General features: G+C 37.2%; 2 protein-coding genes across 6 annotated transcripts; both read left to right on the top strand.

Annotated features, from left to right (window-relative positions):
- Positions 1–4,716: 4,716 nt before the first annotated feature.
- On the top strand, positions 4,717–5,981 carry LOC122090014 (protein EPIDERMAL PATTERNING FACTOR 2-like). The gene is made up of 2 exons (XM_042659830.1): positions 4,717–4,910; positions 5,409–5,981. The coding sequence occupies exons 1-2, from the start codon at positions 4,779–4,781 to the stop codon at positions 5,610–5,612; spliced, it is 336 nt and encodes a 111-aa protein (XP_042515764.1). The 5' UTR covers positions 4,717–4,778; the 3' UTR covers positions 5,613–5,981.
- A 2,081-nt stretch (positions 5,982–8,062) lies between these two features.
- Positions 8,063–19,492, top strand: LOC122089226 (probable plastidic glucose transporter 1). Of its 5 annotated transcripts, none has more exons than XR_006143271.1 (12): positions 8,063–8,480; positions 8,568–8,688; positions 9,225–9,425; positions 14,090–14,189; positions 14,769–14,881; positions 15,567–15,660; positions 15,820–15,976; positions 16,987–17,133; positions 17,214–17,287; positions 17,388–17,487; positions 17,572–17,660; positions 18,069–18,103. XR_006143271.1 is itself a non-coding variant. In XM_042658785.1 (12 exons), the coding sequence occupies exons 1-12, from the start codon at positions 8,222–8,224 to the stop codon at positions 19,007–19,009; spliced, it is 1,662 nt and encodes a 553-aa protein (XP_042514719.1). In that variant the 5' UTR covers positions 8,063–8,221; the 3' UTR covers positions 19,010–19,492. The 5 variants fall into 5 exon arrangements, 3 of the variants coding, with proteins under 3 accessions (XP_042514719.1, XP_042514721.1, XP_042514720.1); XM_042658785.1 differs by lacking the exon at positions 17,388–17,487 and adding an exon at positions 18,818–19,492 and having other exon boundaries at positions 18,069–18,183; XR_006143270.1 differs by having other exon boundaries at positions 17,388–17,660; positions 18,069–18,128.
- Positions 19,493–20,892: the final 1,400 nt, after the last annotated feature.

Genomic DNA, 20,892 nt, shown 5'->3' with positions numbered 1-20,892 from the left:
TTCAAAGTTATCCAACTGTTTCTCCAGTAATAAATAGATAAAAAAAAAATTAGAGCTCACATGACCTCATCCATATCTCATAATTTGCTACTATTTTTTTTTTTTTTGGAAGAAGGTTAATTGGTAATTTGGTAAAATTTATGGTTTGATTGTTGGTGTGACCATTCCTAAAAATCATAGGGAGCCGGATCCATGGATGGTCCATGCACAGGAGCTTCCATGAATGGTCCTAATATGTTCCAAATGGAAGATCAGGTGGGGCCAAATTTTGGAGAGAAGTAGGTCCTAGTTTCAGCCCAGGCACAGCTGACCACATGGCAGAATGAAGCTTTCAAAATTCATTTAGAAAACAAGTTTTTGAAGAAAACAAATGAAAGGCTAAAACTGCAAGGATAAATGGCAATATACTGGGAGGTTTTATTGAAATTTGATATGTAACTAATCCAGATTGTCCCCTTACCTATCATGAGGTTGGAAACTTGACATTGCCAAATTATTTTTGCATGTGGCAATAGATGGTCAATCCATGGAGGCTTTCACATCAGGCCTCATAAAATTATATATACAAAAAAAAAAAAAAAAAAAAAAAAACACGTCCGATAACCTAACTCAATTTCTAACTGATTAATCCCCCCACATGGTGGAGAAAGAAAGGAGAAGCTAAAATTAATAGATTAATTTGTAAAAAAAAAATTGACCATGGTTTTTCAGGAAGTAATAGAGCTTTAAATATGTCATTATTGCATAGTTTTCCTGCATCTCTTTTGTTATTGTGAGACATTTATTATCATAGTGCAAGATTTTGCATATAGGAAATTTACAAAATCTGTTTTGTATGCTTCCACATCAACATTTCTGTTCTCACTAGACAATAAATTTTTATGTGTATGTGTACCGTTTAGCATTGGCTTCATCAACAAAAGCCGGTAGTTGACTATTTAGTGTTGATTCCTCCAAAAGCATTTCTAGGACATTTGAGTCAGTTATCTAGCGGATCCCCCCCCCCCCCCAACAAAAAAAAAGACAAATTTCTTTGGATGACTTGGCATCTCTTATTTTGTTGTATCTTAAGAAATTTTTAATTCTCTGAGGCCCAAACAAATTTTGTGGTTTCTTCCAGATGACTGGCCTACAGTTCTCTAGACATCGCCCATACTGAAAACATATCTCTACCACTCTACTTAATTTAGGGATGTATGTTTTTTTAGTGCAAGTTTTCATCTTTTTATTGCTTCATTTAATCTCCTTTAGACCTCGTCTTTCCATTTGTGTTCATTTTATGTGAACAACTGTCTTAATTGACTTGCCCTCAATCCATGACATATGATTCGCCTACTTGTGGGTTCATTATGACACTTTAATTTCATATTTATTCTTTCCTATTCTTATCATGTCCATCTTAACATGTCTCGAGTAAGATGGGATATTTATTATTAGTTGATTGCATAGTCAATGTACATCCTTAGTGGTGCACCCATAAAGACTTTTGCCTTTGTTTTATTTGAAACATGTATATGATGAATTCAGTGCATTGAAGAGTTCGTTCTAAGCATATTTTGTTTCTCCTTCATCCTCTCTTTCTCCCTATCTTGATATGTAACAAGTGATGAGTCCTACCATCATATGTTGGTGTTATTATGCTTGTGTATACTTGTATATGGAGTTAGGTTTAGCCATGAAGTTGTGATGCCTTTGAGCTCCATTACCATCTAAGTCAGCTTGATGTGTATGGAACTGTACAGTGTCATACATTACTTTTATATTAGTTGCACTGATTCAAGATGATTTTCCAATTGCTTGTGCTGGGATTATGCCAGGGAATACCCATTCCTGCTAGCTATAGGAGGCTCCAAGGGAAGATTGGAAGTGAGTACTATTATTCTCTTGGAATACCATAGTTCTTTCCTTTTTCTTGTGGAAACTTCCTTTCAATTTAGAATTAATTGCTATGGTCCCGAAATTTGCAGGTATGGGACACCTTATCTGGTGCTAGGGTCGCAAAAAAATTTGGAAAGTATAATAATCGTAAAGTGGCATCCCCAGAAGAGCCTTGATGATGAAACTAGAGAGAGAAATCTATTTACTCAATTTATGCTGGTGGCTGGAGTCCTGATAATGAAAGCAGAAGCTACTGTTCCTTATCAGAAGCTACTGCAACCAAGGCTCTTCCGACGCAACTATAAAACAAGGCTAGCTATTTAACAAGGTTAAACTGGATGCCTCCTTTCTGCTTTCTGGTTCCTTTCCTATCATGAAATCTAGAAGGTTTTGGTTCTCTGTCTGGTTTTTTATGCTTGTAGTCGAGTATTGTGGCTATTGTATATAATTGAATATGATCAATTTTGAGGAGGTTAATGGATAAATTCAGAGAATTGTATGCCATGACATATTCAATCATTTTTGACCTGGTTGATCCATAGTTTCTGATATGCTAATAGATCTCTATGCTGGCTCCAAATTTCCATTTCTTTTGCACAAAAGTTTTGAATCCTTTGTTAAGTTGGGACTCTATATTAGTTCATGCTCTTAAAGGCAAATAATCATATGTCCTTAGTCTTTGCTTTATCCAAGCTTTGCTTCATGTTACAGTTTCAAAACTGAGTTGGTAAGGGTCATGAAGAAGTACACGAGTGATCTACGACGCTTTTTCAGCTCGTAGTGAGGTCTTGCGTTTCAATTCTGCCGTTATTGGGGGTGGCTCAAGGGGAAGGGGTTGGGGCTGGAATTAGGGGATGGTAAAATACAGGAGAAAGTTTTCCTCCACAGGGGATGAAAAATTACATCCATCTAGGGTCATTATCCCTTTCTTTATTATATGAAGTCAATAATGCCCTCATCACTATCCCCATTGCACATCCCAAGTCACCAAGACCTATTGGCGTAGGAATTAATCCTTCGGGTGAAGGGAAACTGCCTCTAATATATTATATATTTTTTATTCCATACAAAAAAAATGTTTTATATGCAAAAAATTCAAGGGTGTGTACTTGGGCCTAAATCTGTTTCACTAGACCAATGCAGGCATGTTAAAACCAAAATTGACCGAACTGGGCTAATCATTAGGAATTAAGTTTCCTTTCACCTGTAGTGACATTGAGCCGATTTTGTAATCAATTCGTTTTTATACGGGTCACATAGGACCAAATAAAACTAGGCTGAGGATTTGGCACCCCTCATTGGATCCTCCTAGCATCTATGAATATTTTGTGTTCATCGGTCCAAATTTTTGTCACACACTTACTCATTCTTTATGTAACCAAGCATTGTTACACAAAGTCTATATCCACCTTTAGGTGTCTCATAATCTGGGATAAAGATTCTCTCCAACTCCAATTTACCTCCCATCCATCCAACGGTTGCAAGGACTTGAACATGCATTCCCAACCCTCACAAGTGTTGGCAGGTGTTTGGATACATGTCCAAGTCTTCTCTAGGTGACTACGATGATATAATCCTAACAATCCAAGAGAGAGAGAGAGAGAGTTTATGACATTTCTCAGTTTCTCAATACAAAAAAGTGAAAACCAAGGATCTATTTTCTCTACCTTTAGGCTGGGTTCGGTAGCTAAAGGTAGAGAAAAAAAAATTAGGAGAAAAGAAAAAAAAGGTTTTTGTAATTTCTTATGTTTTCTTGTGTTTTTGGTAAGATTATTTATTTATTTAAAAAATAAAAGTTCACCACTCCCATGGTGAATTTTGAAGTTAAAAAAAAAAATCTTCTCTTGATTCATTCAGGACATGCCAAGCACAAAGAGAAGAATTTCTTAAACCAAGAAAAAAGTATAATTTTTGTACTTTTTTTTTTGTTATTTTCTTCTCTTCTCTTGGTTACCAAACACAGCCTTAGACCAGTTACAATAACTTCCTCCCATCAAGGAGGTTACATTTTGGTTAATTGCCAAATTATATCTACTCCTCAAATGGTGATGGGTGGGGGCGATCTCACACCCTCCATGGTGTGTGGGGTCCACCCCTAGCAAGCGGGACCAACACCTAGGCGACAATCTAACGGCGCCTAACAAGGTGCGGAGAACGAGGTATTGACAAAGGCACAGAAAAAGAGATGCTAGACACCATTGGATCGTCGCCTAGACACGTGGCGAGCACCTAGGTAGCTATGGATGCTATCTGGGCAATCACTGTTCAGGAGAGGAGCCAGATCCCTCCCTATGTGGGGAGCTGATCTAACTGATTTCAATTCCAATTCTTGAAACCCAAGTCCTCCCTCATTTGAAAGATTAGGTAACAACAAACCTCCATATTCAATACTAGTTTGTACAAAACTAGAGACTCCAAAACTGTAACACCACCCTACAATTTGAATCAGACAAGATTAATATCCCAAAACATTGGAACATACCCATTGTGTTTTCCCCATGACCTGCCACAAAAGGCTGACTCGTCACGTGAACAGTGAACAGTGAACACTTTCCCTTCTTCAAGACTTGAATACTAGTGGGAATATCCAAATTAGTATCCAAATTTTTAAACTATTAAAGCTTTAAATTTTGTCTCTTCTTCCAACCCTTTCTTCTTTCATTCCTCATTGTATTTGGAGATACAACAAAACCTGTGAAATGGCTTCATATATTGGTCGTGGATCATGTGATGTGTATCAGGGATGCAGGTGTACCCTCCATTAAGCCATAATACCCTTCTGGCCTATTTCTCTCTCAGATATATAACAATGTCTTCTCTTAGCAAAATTTCACTTGGGCTTCCTCTTTGGTCTCAGCTTTTTTTTCACCTCTGGAAGTTCGTGGTAGAAGAAGAATAAGATGATGAAGAAGTTGTCCATCACCTCCATTTTAGCCTATACAGCCCTTCTCCTTACTTCTATGCTTTTGTGTTTAGCAGAGACTCCAGTGAGCTTCAAGGGTCAAGGTAGCAGTCCCAGTGGGACTCCCAAGGTTTGTTTTCTCTTCTCCTTAGGCGTATGGAGTTTGAGCCGTGTTTGGAATCTAACTAGAATGTGTTTTGAAATACGATTCTTCTTTATTTAATTTCTCGCTTTAGAATGTGTTGTAGGTCCAAAATCTATAAATTCTGAAAATATATACCAAACACAACCTTAGCTTGGTCTGATTCCACTCATGGGTTCTTAAACCAGCCGGGTAATTGACCACATCTTATTGACCAGGTTGGACCAGCCATGCTTATAGAACAAATAAAAATCCGGAATGGTGTCGATTCAGATCTGAAATTCTGAATCAGGCATAATATCGGCCAAAATAGCTTAGCTTTTGGAAGAGATACGGCCCAGTTGGATTGGCCAGTAATGGGGTCATCCAATTCGGTCGACCCAAATTGAGTTTTTTAATCCTTGGTTAGACCAACCATGCTCAAAGAACAAAGGGTAGTTATTTAATGTGTTGATTTGGTTTTTATAATTGATTAATGGTGTATAGGATGGGTTACTAAAGAAGGAGGAAGCTGGAATGGAGAGGTTCCCAATAGGATCAATCTTGCCTGACTGTGCACATGCATGTGGGCCATGCTTTCCAGGCAAGAGGGCGATGGTGAGCTTCAGCAAGTGTTCCATTGCAGAGTCTTGCCATATTGTCTACAGATGTAGATGCAGAGGGAGATTCTATCATGTTCCTTCAAACTGATTCATCCATGCTTGTATCTCTATTTCAAGAACATTAGTTGCAGTTTTAAGCTGTACGAGAATTGTGAGCTATGTGTAGAATGAGGGTATAGAAGCTAGTTTTTTGTATTGGTAGGATAGACCCTTCCTTATCTTGTCCCTCTTTTTAGTGTTTTTGATGGTTGTAATGTCTCCAATCTCGATTTCGATTGATTCATATTGGATTTCTAGGGTTAGGGCATATTTTCACTGATTCTGATTGACTCCTAATTGAAGTCGATCTCGATTATTTTCGATCAGGATCTCGATTCTAACTTGTATCTATAAGAGGATTCTTGAATCTAGGATGGTTTGCTTTATCTTATAATATACAAGGAAAATCTTGTTGTAACTGAATTGTGAATTTAGAAACTGTAATCTTAATTTTTTTTTCCTTTTTAACATGGCATCTTTTATTGTTTCATTGAGCTAAATCCAATCATTTTACATAAATATTACATTAATAAATTTTAATTTTTGAAAAATTGTTATCCCTGTATTAAGTAACTATCGAGAATAAACAAGGAACTAAAAGAGTTTTAATTTCTAACGATGGGTATCCAGGCCAAACTAGTCCTGCAAGTTCACACTAACCTCACAATCACATTGATCAAGTCATACCGGAGTTGAATGAGAACAATTCCCCTGGTTCATACTAACCCCACAATCGCATGGATTGGATCATATACCAAAGTTGAATGAGAACCATTTACTTTCATTGAAAGTAGTGAATAACATTAAACACCCCATGTGAGTGGCCTTAAGGAGGTATGAGGAGTCGAACTCAAAATCATATGCTTCCTAAGGCAAAGGTCCCTTCCCAACTCAATTATCCCCTTGGGGTTAACTACATCTAAATGATATGAGATCAAGCTCACTTCTACAAGTCAACTATATCTAAATGAAAATTATGGAATGACCGAAAGTTTTTCTTCTTCCATATATTTCCCTTAAATGAATTTAACTATTAAAGTGTATTATTCTCTCTAGCCCTGTAAGAAGTTCGAAATTCTATTACAACATTTCAGGAGTCTCATCCAACTACCAAAACCTGTGGATAAAAAAAAAAAATTCTTTTCATCATTGATTCATCCAACTCTAACCATTGAATTAAGATAATCAAATAATCACAACCCTTCCCTCCATCCACCCTATCCCCTCGGATACAATCGTATTGATATGATGATATCCACATAAACCGATACTATACCCGATACCATGATTTAAACCATGGTTATATCGTTAAAACGATAATAATAACACTCCCCCCAATAGGCGCTGACGAGTGAGTACTTTTTTGGTTTTTTGTTCAGGAAGATTGGTTTTGGTTCATAACCCAAAAGACAAAAGAGTCTCGGATCTCCCCCAAAAGGCATATCAGATTATCTAAAGGCGTACAATGTGAAAAGGAAATGTCTAAAATATCTTTGGGTATGTGAGGGTTGCAGCTTGCAGGGCATGGCAGGGTGAGTATGGGTAAGGTACAAGGCAGATCAAAATTTTTAATTCAACTGTTTTCTATAGGATGGAAAAATAAATGTGAGCAAAGAGGGCATCCTTGACGAATAGGTTTGGACCTATCCATGAAATTAAAACAATTGTCTCACAATTTAATAGAATATATACTAATAGATACAAGATAGTTAATCATGTCACACCAGTATTGAATGAAACCTAAGAATTCAGATATGGCTCTATGGCACCACACTCAGTATATCATAGATTTTTGACATATCCAGCTATAGCTTGAGAGTCATCCAGTCACATTTCCTTTTATGATGCCTAAGTAAATAAAAATCTCATAAACTATAATAGTGTTATCAAAGATCTATCTCCCCTTAATAAAAAATATTCTGAAAATGGGAATTGGATCTATCTAAGACCTTCCTAATTCTATTGGCCAATAATTTTTTACATAATAAGTGCATTAGTACAAAAGCTAATTAGCCTAAAGTCATCTATAACCTCATTATTGTCTATTTTTTTTTTCTTGTCTGATACAGGGAAAATAAAAATATGATTAGTGGAGTTATTGAAAATAAATAATATTTTTAAGGATAATACAAGAAAAATTTCCACATCAAAATTGGAATTGAGCGATAATTAGGCTGCATTTATGGTGTGTTTCGTTTTTTTTCTAACAAAAAATGAAAAAAGAAAACACTAGAAACGAGAATTGACAGAACGACAAAAGGTAGTTCTATTGTTTCAGTTCATTAAAAAATATATATATATTTTAATATAAAAACTAAAATTTTCATTTTTAACACGAAACATTGTTCCTGGAACAGAAATATTATCAAAGGCAATTCACTTGAAAAAACCGATTCATCCTGACGAACCGGAACTGAACCGACTGATTTGACACCCTTAGACCCCATTCGGTTAAATCACACATAATCGTTTTCCCTTAAGTTGGCAGTATATGGATTATGAAGCTTCAAAGCCAGGGACCGTTGCTGTGTTTATCCACTCGGATTCTCGTCGTTGAGGATGAAGCTAGATACTCCATAGCTTTGCCTCTTTCACGAGAAGCTTCAATTCTTCAATGTTCCTTTCACAGATTAGATCCGCACACATTATTAAGGTCATATGATAGCGCAGTCATCAGGTTGGAGTACGAATCTTCCGTCAGTTCCGATGAGGATTGCGGCGATACAAGCATCACCTTCCCTTCCAACGATCACCATCTCTCGATTTATTTATAAACCTAAATATTTCCGTCGTCCTCTTGTTGCAAAACTGCCGTTCCGTTTAAGTTTTCCATCGTCCTGGCGAAAGCTCGAAGTTCCGGCCGTTCCGGCCACAAAGAGGCAACCTTCCCAGTTGGAAGAGTCTCAGAAATCAACTGGTTTATCTTCCACCACCTTTCATAACCTTGCTTTGTTTTATTTATCGTTTTCTCAAAATGTTTTATCGGGGTTGCTTGATTCTGCAGAGAGCGAAATTGCGTTACTGTCTGAGAAGGGAGATGGAGGGCCTGGCTATGGTTGGTTACCTGCTTTTCCTCATGTGCTATTGGCTTCCATGGCGAACGTTATCTTTGGATATCACATAGGGTAAACTTCTATTATGCGTCCGTGATTATGTATGACATTGCCAGAGTCTGTGTTTATGTTATTGTAAGTTGACAGTTGAAGCAGACTCCTTATTGTCTTATATTTGTTATCCGATAATCATAATAGATATGCTCTGTTGGAATACCATGACATTACTATTCAATTCGTGGAGATCAACTTATATTAATTGTTTAAATCTTTTGGTTTTGAGCAATTACGAGCGATGATCAAAGAAAATACTTATTTCATTTTAAAACTGTATAGTGGATATTAGTGGAAAATATAAATTATGTTCTTCTTGATTGCATTTGTTGAATGTCACTAAACCTTGGTGGTGCTTATTTGAGAAGTTAGACTGCTTTTTTTTTCTGAGTAGACTGCTTTTTTTTTTTTCTGAGTGTTCTTGGTTGCATTTGTTGAATGTCACTAAACCTTGGTGGTGCTTATTTGAGAAGTTAGACTGCTTTTTTTTTTCTGAGTGTTCTACCTTAAGTGCATGAGTGAAAAAATTGAGTTTGGTACCGTCAGCTTCACAGGGTAATGAATGGTCCGATAGTATCTATTGCAAGGGAGCTTGGTTTTGAAGGAAATTCACTACTTGAGGGATTTGTGGTCAGCATATTCATAGCTGGTGCATTTATTGGAAGCGTAAGCTCTGGCTCACTTGTTGATAACCTTGGATGTCGGCGTACAATTCAGGTTGATACGTTTACATTAATTCTTGGGCCAATTTTAAGGTAATCCAGATTTCTCATTTACATCATCTGTTTTGCAATCGGCATTGAGATGATGCTTATCTTCTACATTGTTTAGTATATGATTGTTTAATTCTTTTCCTTTGTTTGACATTTCTAAATTTACTGGATACAAGGGTTTGAAATTCTCCAGGTTCAGAAGTAATTTGACTAGTTTGATTGCTACGTTTTCATAATCTCTGTTCAGAGTTCAAATTATGTATGCGCCTAAAATGTTTTTTTAATGAGTACCAATATCAGTAGTTCCTCAATTTATTTATTCATTTTTTGGGTTCGAAAATCAAGAATTAAATGTGTCATGCGAAGCTCCTGTCTCTTTATTAAATGGGTCAACAAAAGAAATGACTCAAAAAGAAGCGAGTTTGGATCTCCTAAAGTATGTGAATGCTTTATGTATGGGTGTGCAATGATACATGTCCTTTTGCTTCCATAAATACCTCTCTAAAAACTCTTAATTGCAGCATGGAGGGGCATTTATGGAAGCAAAAGGACTTGTGTCATCACGAAACCGTATGTGAAGCATTCACGTGTATGAATAAGTGATTCAGATTCACAAGAAACCTCCCGATCTGAATACAAGATGGTATGGAACATCTAATGTTTCTGTTTGATTAGCATGGACCAAAAGGATAATGATACACAAAGAGGATGAGTTCTAATAAAAAGATAAAAAATGAGTTTGGTGGGCCAATTTCTGGTTTGATGGGTTCAAGCACTAATGTAAGGCTAAACCAAACTCCAACACAAATAATAACCTAATCAGCTAGTTCAAGAAACAAGCCAATAAGGCTGTCGGCTAGGACAATATGGGCTGACACAAACCAGTAAGGTTTTCTCACTTATATCCATAGTAAACAACAATAATAAAACTCCAAAATAACCATTGAAACTTAGGATCAGACCTAACGATGAAATGAACTCAGGCAGGGAAAAAAATACATGATTCTTAAAGATAATTAGGCCAAATAAGATAAAACTGATGACTCACAAACAAGGCCTCATTGAGGCTGTGAATTGGATTGAACGTATATCAAAATGAGCCAAGTAAATCCCGTAAAATTCAGCCTAAGTTGATGGTTGTTGAGAGTTGTGAAGTTTATTGAATTGGTCACAAAAAAGGAAACTTTTTTGGAAACAAGCGTTGGAAGCTTCAAATGGCCTTGAACTATGGATCGAAGGTGTTTTGTGTGCATCCACTGAAGTCTTCAAGACATGGCCGGAAACAGGTCAAGGATCAGAGACATGGGGGTACTTGAAGTCTGCCTGGAAATCGTCCTTCTAAGGCTGTCATATGCATAATCTCAGAAATCCAGCAGCAGTATGGTGTGATGCAGGTGTGATGCAGCATTGATAACTTCCTTAGAACAGTACCAAAATATCACTCAAATGCACAAAGAAAACAGAAGAGATAGAAGAGGGAGAAAGGGAGAATCGATGGGGGATAGGTAGAGGGGTGGCTATCTCAGCTGATGGGTCTCTCACTCTCAGCTATCCCAGCTGATCTCTTAGTCTCTCTTAGATAGAATTTTGACAAGAAAAATTTCATGAGCTTCATTAATCAATTGTGTCAAAATATGTACAAGTAATCACTTTAAATAGGTTGAGAAGCCTTTATAAAATAGGAAAGTAATGAAAAGGAAACTTTTAGTTCTTTGGACAAGAAGACACAAATAAAAGGAAGCTAAGAACAAGAGAAACTTTCCTGAACTAAATTACTTGCTTGACAAGAAGAATAAACAAAGAAAAGGAAATAAATCATTTCTAAAAGCTGTTGGTCGATCCCCTCTTGCTTGTTGATTTAAGTTTTCTAATAAGACAAACTCCACTCAAAATCAGAAGAGGTAGAGAATATTGGGGCTTCTAGAAGATGGTTGAGCCTAGAACCACTAGGCTCAATTGGACTGCTGGCTGGACTGGTTCTTCCTTCGATTGTACTTCAATCCAGTCATGTGATATACATCAAGTACATTTTATAAAACCAGACCAGAGGCCAAGCTGTCTTGATATTCTAAAGAACTTGGAATTTAACCAGAAAATATAATTCATTTAGGTGTACAGTTCCATTTTATCCCGGTTTGACCTGCCAATTGGATCCTTATTTTAGAACTATGGCTCAACACAAAAGTTACCTATTTTCTTAGTGTCCATTTGCTGTTTACCCACAATTGACCTGGAAGATACTCAACTCAAACATGGAATTAATAGGTCATGTCCATGTCGAGTTTGCTCCATTGCGACCTAGTAGTGGTGGGTTCATGTTGGGAAACAGATTCTCCGTGAAGGAGGGGGGAGGCTACGTACATTGTGACTGATATAGATCATATGATTGGACTGAAGTATATCCGAAGAACTAGAAGAACCAACCTAAGCCAACAATCCAATCAAGCCTAGTGATTCTAGGCTGGGCTAGCTTCTAGAAGCCTCAATAACTTCTCTGACGATTATGTTTTTGAGTGAGATTATTATGTTGTTATAAGACTTAATCAACAAAAAAGAGGGGAATCGTCTAATAGCTTTCTAAAAGAATAAATTGTTTCCTTTTCTTTTTTTAGTCCTTGTCAAGCAAGTAAAGTCAGATTAGAAAAGTCTTAGTGGCGAAGAAGTTTCCTTTTCCCTTTTGTTATTTGTTTCTTTTTTCATACATTCCATTTTGCAAAGCAAACCCCAACCTATTTAAAGGGGACCGATTGTACCTTTTTGGGACACAATTGATTGATGAAATTTATGAAGTTTGCTTGCCAAACAACTGTCTGAGTGAGTCTAAGAAATTGATTGAAAGGGCTGAGGGTGAGAGACTTATTGGCTGAAATAGCCAAACCCTTCTATCCCTTCGTCAATCTCCCTTGTCTTCCATCTTCTTCTCTTTATTTGTTATATTGTTTCCGAGTGTTGTGAGGCCTATTTATGCTCCACTGAAGGTTTATTTCAGAGGAGATATCAATTGTAATTGCTGCTTCTGTTTTGAGTTTCTTCAAGACCCACGATAGCTTTTTGGAAGGAGTTTTTGGTAGACTTTGAGTGCACTTATCTCCCTGTCCACATGGCCACTCCCACCATATTTTGAGGATTCAGTTGGTTTCATGCAAGGTTTACTCGATCCTTGACTGAGGGCTTTCTAAGGATTCCATCTCTTGTTCCCAGAAGTTTCTTTTTGGTAACCAGGTCAAGAATCTTCATAACTCCACAACCAACCATCAACTCAGACTGATATTTCCAGGTTTTGTTGGGGTTATAATAATCTATACTTGCCACTTTGCAGGCTCATCCGATGCTTGGTTTGTGAGTTATAACTTTTCTCTACTTTGACCAAATTTTCCACAATTAAAGTATTGTTATCCTACTTTGCTTTCACCCTATTGCTTGGGTTGTGAATTCACATATCATTACTTGATTTGAAGCTTTGTAAGTGTTGGGTTGCTGGGATATACTTTGTAAACCATTGCTAGTTTGTTTCGGCCTCTACTGTCCTAGCTAATAGCTTGTTTGGCTTTGTTTCTTGGCCTAGTTGATTAGTAGATTGTCTACTTTATTTGTGTTGGAGTTTGGTAATGTATTTAGTGTTGGGTACACCTATAACCAGCCTTACATTAATAACCCTTCCTAGACCCCACAGTGGCGGGAGCCTCGAGCACTGGGTACACATTTTTTTTGTCCGTGCTTAGTTCTTCCACCCTACAAACAGCAAGATAGCCCAAGCAAAAGGATTCTGACATCTAGATTTGATGCCTTTGATTGTGTACTCAATAAATTGATTAATGTCTTCACAGTTTGCAACTTCAAAATGTGATCACCCCTTTGCATTGGAATCCACCATGTAGGCTTATTTGTAATGGATTTTAGAAGTTCTTTTCTTCTTTTTCCAAGTGCACTGCAAGACAATGCAACTGTCAATACTTATGATTTTTGGTGTTCTGTACCAGTTTCCTTGAGTATTGACATACATCCTCTTAAGAATCCCCAGGTGAATTCTATGTAACCCACTATTGCATCTATATTTTGAGGAGTAATCTAGATGAGTGTTCATTCCTTCTTCAGTGTTCATTCCTCCTTCCATAGAAGTAGGTTGGGTGATGGATTGTCTTAGTGGTGGACGTAATGTATGTAGGACGCTTTGGCTTGGTCGATCTATATTGGTATGTCAGGTAGACAGCCGATACTTTATTATAGTTTGTTGTAATATGCCTGTTTCTGATCTATAGAGATGTGTCAGGTAGACAACCGTTACTTCATTATAATCAGCCATAACCAGTCAATCTTTTTGCATGGATCCTTGTGTTCGTCCTTGCTTGGAACCTCCATGTAGCCAACCCCATTAAGTTGGGATAAGGTGTTGGTGGTTGTTGTTGTTGTTGTTGTTGTTGTTGTAATAATCTAGATGAATGCCTAAATACTAAATAGGCTGATACTTAACCATCTAGAATTGGAACTTCCACGAGTATGGTGGAATATTATATGTGCTTTTGCATATTAGTGAGCTTCAATAATTCCTGGAGTTTGAATTGGCCCTCTTAGTGGTTTAACCTCCCTTTGTGGTTATCTCCTCACCCAGAATCTTTTCGGTCTTGTTTTGCCTTCTTGAATTATTATCTGTTTTTGTCACTAAAATGTGTTTATGATTATTGACTGCTATTTTTAATGTGTTTTAGTGCACAAGCACACTCCTTGGATGAAATGCTTTGGGGAAGATTTCTTGTTGGCCTTGGTATTGGTGTGAACACTGCCCTTGTTCCAATTTATATTTCAGAGGTACTGGTCCCTCTTAAAGATAAAGTTAAAAATCCATTCTTATCATATGTTAATTTGACAGTTTGAAATGAAGAGCAAAATATTCATGCATGCATTTAATGCCATATATAGAGGGGTGATGATTGTAAATTTCAATTTGTTTTGATGATTATGATTTAGTAAAGCATATTAAAGAGAGAATTTATTCTTATTTGAGTAATTGCTGAATGTTTGGTAAAAATTCTACAAAGAAACTATTCTTTTCTTACTGGTGGAGAACCAATTACTATGTCTATGCTGCAACAAAAGTATGGGCTTTAGGATTGGAAAGTTGCACAGACTCTCTAACTTCTAGTAACTAACTTATTAGACAATGTATGAGTTATGCATATCATGCAATCTGGGAGAAGTACTGTATCCTAGTTGCTGAGAAGAATATAGATTAAGATATGTTCATGGTGGAATAATCCAATTTTAATGTGTTGATATTCTTGGTTCTGTATGTTGCTCTGCATCTTAAGGGATAATAGGAGATGGATTTTAGTTTCAACCATTTATTAATCTCTTTATTCATCAGTTCCCTCATCAATTTTGTTGTAGGTCTCACCAACGAGGTATAGGGGTTCATTGGGAACCTTGTGTCAAATTGGCACCTGCATAGGGATAATTGCATCCCTGTTCTTAGGAATTCCTTCTGAAAGTGATCCACATTGGTGAGGCTCGTCTTTTTCTAGTATCTTAAGGGTTACACTGGTTTGAAGCCATGGTTTTTTCTTTTTTCTCCTTCTTTTTCCTTGAGTAAATTGATTAAAGATTGAGTTAGACCATTAATCAGAATACTGACAAAAAGGGGGCTGGAAGATCTATGCTTAAGACCGACAAGTACTGGTATTTCCTTTAATCAACAGAGAGTTTATTAATTCAATGAATGAAAGTACTATGCATTCCTTTCTTCTAAATGTACTAGAGCAAAAATTATCCCCTCCCCCAACCCCCAAAAAATAAAAAATAAAAAATAAAATAAAATAAAATAAAAGAGGAACCATGGGCAAAGAAGCAAGTGTTCCTTTTAGCCATGGTTCTAAATCTCGGCTTTCAATCAGGTTGAAACCAAAATTTAGGTTGAAATTTCCGAAACCTGGCCGAAACCAGGTATTGTTTCTGGGCTATTGATAAAAATTTTGAGGGTCAAAATTTCCGAAATTACGGTTGAAACCATCGAAACTTGCGAAATTTTAGGCGAAATTCCTGAGATTCAGAACTGTCTTTAGCTGCTGCTGAAAACTCCACCAATTCTTGATGTTCATTGGATTGTTCTGACAACTTTACTTCTCCCCTGGGGCTTATGAATTATCACTGTCCTTCTTTTGGAGAAGTCTTATTAAATCTTTGTTGCAGGTGGAGAACGATGTTATACATTGCAAGTTTGCCTGCTTTTATCCTTACATTTGGTATGCAGTTTGCTGTCGACAGTCCCCGCTGGCTATGTAAAGTAGGATATCGCTTTATGTCTCAATTCGATCGATGTACTTATGTACATACATAAATTTACATATTTGTACGGAATATGATAAAATAATCTCCTTTTTTTTTTTTTTAATCAAAGTCCAAAAAGTGTGTGTTAGAAGCTACATCGTTGCTGGTTTTGCAGGTAGGAAGATTGGATGATGCCAAAACAGTTATCCGCAATCTCTGGGGAAAGTCTGAAGTTGACAAATCAATTGAAGAATTTCAGTCAGTTATTAGAAACGATGATAGTGATTTGGAGAGCAGCTGGTTGGAACTCCTTGAGGAGCCTCACAGGAGAGGTAATGTTCAGTGACGAGACCAATTATGTATGAACGACTTATAGTGAATATACGGCCAGTATCATCACTTTGTGATCTAGGTTAAGGGTCATTTTAATGATATCTGTGGTTTCGGGAGGGGAAGGTTGGGACTCTTTTACCTGACCATTTAAGCAGGTAAGGAGTATATATGCCTAGATAGGGACAATTAGGTAATTCATGCACATATATACGCACATATATACACACCATATGCACCCAAGCACCTACACGCCCAGATTCACACATATATTTATGTGAACCAACTCAAGGCCCAGGTGCCCAGCCCATATATCCTTAACTTATTCCATCCAATCAGCCCAACTGGGTAAAGAGACAAACAAGAAGTTACTAGAGCACCGCAGACAGGGACTTTTCACCATTTTCCCTGTAAGAATCCCCACACCTATGAGAGGGTAAGGGTAAGGACATTACCCGACCCTGCCCTCCCTGTTGCCACATGTATAAACCATAGTTGTAAGTTGTAACGGTGACAAGGCGAACCAAGGCACACCAAGGCACGGTGGTCAAGTGTCAAGGCAAAGCACCTTGGCGTCATCTTGGTCCCCTAGCCGTGCACATCTGTTAATATGGAGTTTCTACAAATGGGTTTAACAGCAATGACAGGCCCACAAAGTCCATTAGCAATAAAAATTCAAATTATTACTTGGTATAATGCAAATGGGCTCAGCATGTCAAAGGCTAATTCAGATAAACCACAAACTCAGTCCCACTTTGACAGAAAATGGGCTAAACATCAAGGGTGATATAATGCATGGGCCTGTAGGCGCCGCATAGGAGACACCTTGCAGCTATGGTATAAGCCCCCATGATGCTCATGAAAATACAACTATGGTATAAAGCCCCATAATATGCATCTTTTAGTGCATTTCTTCTTCTTTACTTAAATTTTCATCGCTCTTTCTGATTTCTAGACTATGTTTCATCCATGTGGGCACGGTTTTAGACACTGAAGTATTGCATGATCACAGTTGCTTTCATTGGAGGCGCACTTTTTGTACTTCAACAGTTTGCAGGCATAAATGGAGTTCTCTATTTCTCGTCCTTGACTTTTCATGATGTTGGCATTACAAGCAGTGGTTTAGCCAGCTTATTAGTTGGATTCACCAACTTTGGAGGTATTTATTCATATTTTATATCAATTCATGTGATTTTGGCTTGAAAACATCTACTCATCGTGTATGTTGGTCATCTCTAGGGGCACTGCTTGCTTTATACTTAATGGACAAGCAAGGGAGGAAAAAGCTTCTGATAGGAAGCTACTTGGGAATGGTGTGTGAGTAAGAACTAATTGTTATTGTAATCAATTGGATTAGTGATGGGGAATTCTTTCAATCCGTTATTGTTGGCATTTACATCGTTTGGCTTCCAGTTTCAACATCATACAAACTCAACAAGCATCGACAATTTTACACAGTTATATGTATCAACATATTGCTAACTGGATACTATTTTTATGCAGGTTCTTGACAGTACGTATTATAATCTCTTCTTTGTGGAAGCTTTAGCACAGTATTGATTATGACACTCCTGACTTTATCCCTATTTGTTTTCAGGCAGCTTCGATGTTTCTCATAGTTTTTGCCATCAGTTCTCCATTGGATGAACAACTTGCTCACAACTTGTCAATACTAGGAACCCTTGTGTATGGATTCTCTGTCATGTCCTCGTGAAATGATTATGCTCCTCTAACTGTTTTGATCGTAGACATGGCTAATACTCAAAATAAGAGATTTACAGTATTTTTGGCCATCACCCAATTAGTTTAGTTTTGAAGCTGGATCTGCATCCATATAAAGTGTAAATGTAGAATGCATATTTTTGTGAGTAATTCTAATAGCATTGAGCCATGAGCGTATTTATTAATGTCAAGTACTCTATCAAGATACAAACCTAATGCATTCATATGTTCTCTTTTGATGGAAATAATTCATTTAAATGTTAAAGAGGCCATCTACTTCCTTTAAATTTCATATATTAATTGGAACTTTGGAAATTTTAGAAATTTGCCCTTATTTACTCGCCCTTTTACATTCATATGGTCTTCCTGTAGGTACATGTTCACCTTTGCGGTAGGTGCAGGACCAGTTACTGGTCTTATTATTCCTGAGCTTAGCAGCACCAGAACACGTGGGAAAATCATGGGCTTCAGTTTATGTGTTCATTGGGTATGTATTGATTTAATCGTTCAATAGATGACAATAGAAATGGGTTTGATGGAGTAGACCTGTGTGAAACACCAAGGTGTTGTTGTCTCCATTTCCATTCTCAGGTTTTAGACCTGAATATGGAATAAAAGATGGGCCGTAAACTGGTGCAAGTCCCACTTTCACAGGTTCCTAGGTGGGGTAGATTAGTACGGTTCGGTCCTGACTTATCAACATTTTTTGCATGAACCCCTCGGGCTCAAACTTGCATCTTCATGCTGGCCGGTCAAGCTTTTACAATTGTACAGAGTGACAGTTGTTAGACCTGAATATACAATACACTGATAGTTTTAACTTTTAATTACCTGAATCTGAAGTACAGCACATCCCAGTCCAGGTCAAAGGGTAGAACCTTGGGAGTACTGGCTCTACCCTTTTGTGCAAATACATTTCCACTGAACACCAGAGCTCCCAATATTGTGTTGAAGAATTTCTAATCAAAGGGTTTTTAGTTGCACTACCATACCATTTTACTTTTACTCTAGGAACAATGATAGACATTTATTTATTTTTCCTTGACCACATTTATATTCAAAAATGAGCTCGACTATTAGACCAACCTGAGCTTTGCCTTTTCATTTTGCAACAATTTCAGGTTTGCAACTTCTTGGTGGGTCTGTATTTTCTCAAGCTGGTGGATAGATTTGGAGTTTCTCCGGTTTATGCAAGCTTTGGTGGGGTTTCGTTGCTTTCAGCGATATTTGCTAGTTATTTCATAGTTGAGACAAAAGGGCACTCTCTCGAGGAGATAGAGATGTTGCTAAAGCTGCCAGACACAAGAAAATAACCTAATTCTAGTCCATGAAAATGAGAGAATAGAGAAAACATTGGTGTAGAGGATGCCGAGTTGGAAGGCGATTTTTGCATATCAACATTTTCAAGCAGGCTCAAGTGAGTTTTGAAGACAGTGCTTTGCTTCATTCTGGAATCATATCCCCAAATTGTTGGTTCCCCAATGATTGGTGCCTGGCTGTTCTGTGGCTGGTCAGGGTTGGGATGAGTGTGGCAGTGCAGACCAAACTCATCAAACTCATCTGGATGCTACTTAGAGCTGTGTATGGTACCTTCCCATGTTAACCCAAATTGAAAACAATTGTTATAGTTGCAGGGGTGGTACTATTACTGTAGAATATAACCAAAGGTAGTAGAAATGAGTAGCTGTAATGAGCAACCTCTATATGTAATGACTAATGACAGCTGTAATGAGCAATTTCTTTGACAATTTGGTTAATGGAGATGATCGAAAGGGAAGTTTTGGTTCTCAACAGAACTCCGATTTCTATGGTTTTCTTTCTCATATTCAATTTGACCGATCCATGATTTGGTTGGACTATTGGTATAATTGGCCAACCCAATGAGTCTAAGCGATCTATATCGGGATCTGATTGTTATTGCTGATGGCTGCAGGGTTTTAATGCACAGTATTGGCATTGGTATTGGTTGCTGCCGATACAGATACTGGTATCAATATGGACCAACTGTATGGGTCGTACTGGATCCTATTGCCCCCGAAAGTAACAATGTGTGTTTTCTCCGATCATTTTGCCCGCCCCTGATAAGTAACAATCGATATAGTACTGGTCAGATATGGGTACAACTATGGTCAATATGGTATCTGTCAGGTATTGATATTGAATCGATACAATCAATATACGACTGGTCAGATGTGTACAACTATGGTCGATATGTATCTGTCAAGTATTGATATTGAATCTGATTCAGATACCTAAAGCCATGGATGGCTGATCCGCCCCTCTAGCCTTATCTTTAAAGGGAATTTGCCCCATAAGAAGAGATAAATGATGTCTCTGTTGATCTTTTGGTGATGTACGTATAAGAGTCACACTCTTCCATAAGAAACACTTCGTTATTCTATTATTTTTTAGGAGAAACATTCTCTCATTTTTAAATAAATCATTGTGTTCCACATGGGTCGAAAACGTTGGAGAGAGGCCTCTCTATATAATTAAATTGACTTTGAAACTTTCAAAGCCTTTTATGACAAATAGAAAAGATTGATTTGTCAAAACATATCACAGAAAAAAAAAATGTTTTGTCAAAAATGTAATAATTAGATGCCTTGACGTGGTCCACATATCAACAAAATTGCTCATAAACAAATTTTTTTTTTTTTGGTAAATTGCAAGAAACAATACCCATATGTAGCATATTTGGTACTCTCAACTTTTTACCTTGCCTCTGTTTAATAAATCTAAATAAAAATTTATAGGTAAAAAAAATGTAAAATCAATGGGCCCAATTTCTTCTACTCACGGTGAAGGCAAATCTCTTCATGTATACAATCTAATTGTTCTTTAATTAACAATAATTGTCTAATGCAGTTGATGAGTTGTGGTATGCAAAAAACCCATGTTCACTAGGAGGTCTCGAGTTCAAACCTCCTAATTGTTACCTACTTCCCTCCCTACCTATCCAAAGAAAAAAAATCTTCTTTAATTGAAATGAAGAAGGGTATTTAGTATCATAAATAATAAAGAAGAATCATGGATTTGAGTCTCCTAGTCTTACCTTAGTGTCTCAAGGCAACCCTCTTCGCCCCCCTCCCCACACTCTGTAATAGCTGTTATAAAATTCCATGTAGGCCATGCCTCCAAACACTTAAAAAAAAAAAAAGGAGAAAAAACCCTAACCACTTGTTTGTTTCTATGC

Source organism: Macadamia integrifolia, chromosome 9 (assembly GCF_013358625.1).
Source record: "Macadamia integrifolia cultivar HAES 741 chromosome 9, SCU_Mint_v3, whole genome shotgun sequence".
Taxonomy (NCBI): Eukaryota; Viridiplantae; Streptophyta; class Magnoliopsida; order Proteales; family Proteaceae; genus Macadamia; species Macadamia integrifolia.
Note: the sequence above shows the minus strand (reverse complement) of the source record. Positions and strands in the feature narration are given on the sequence as shown.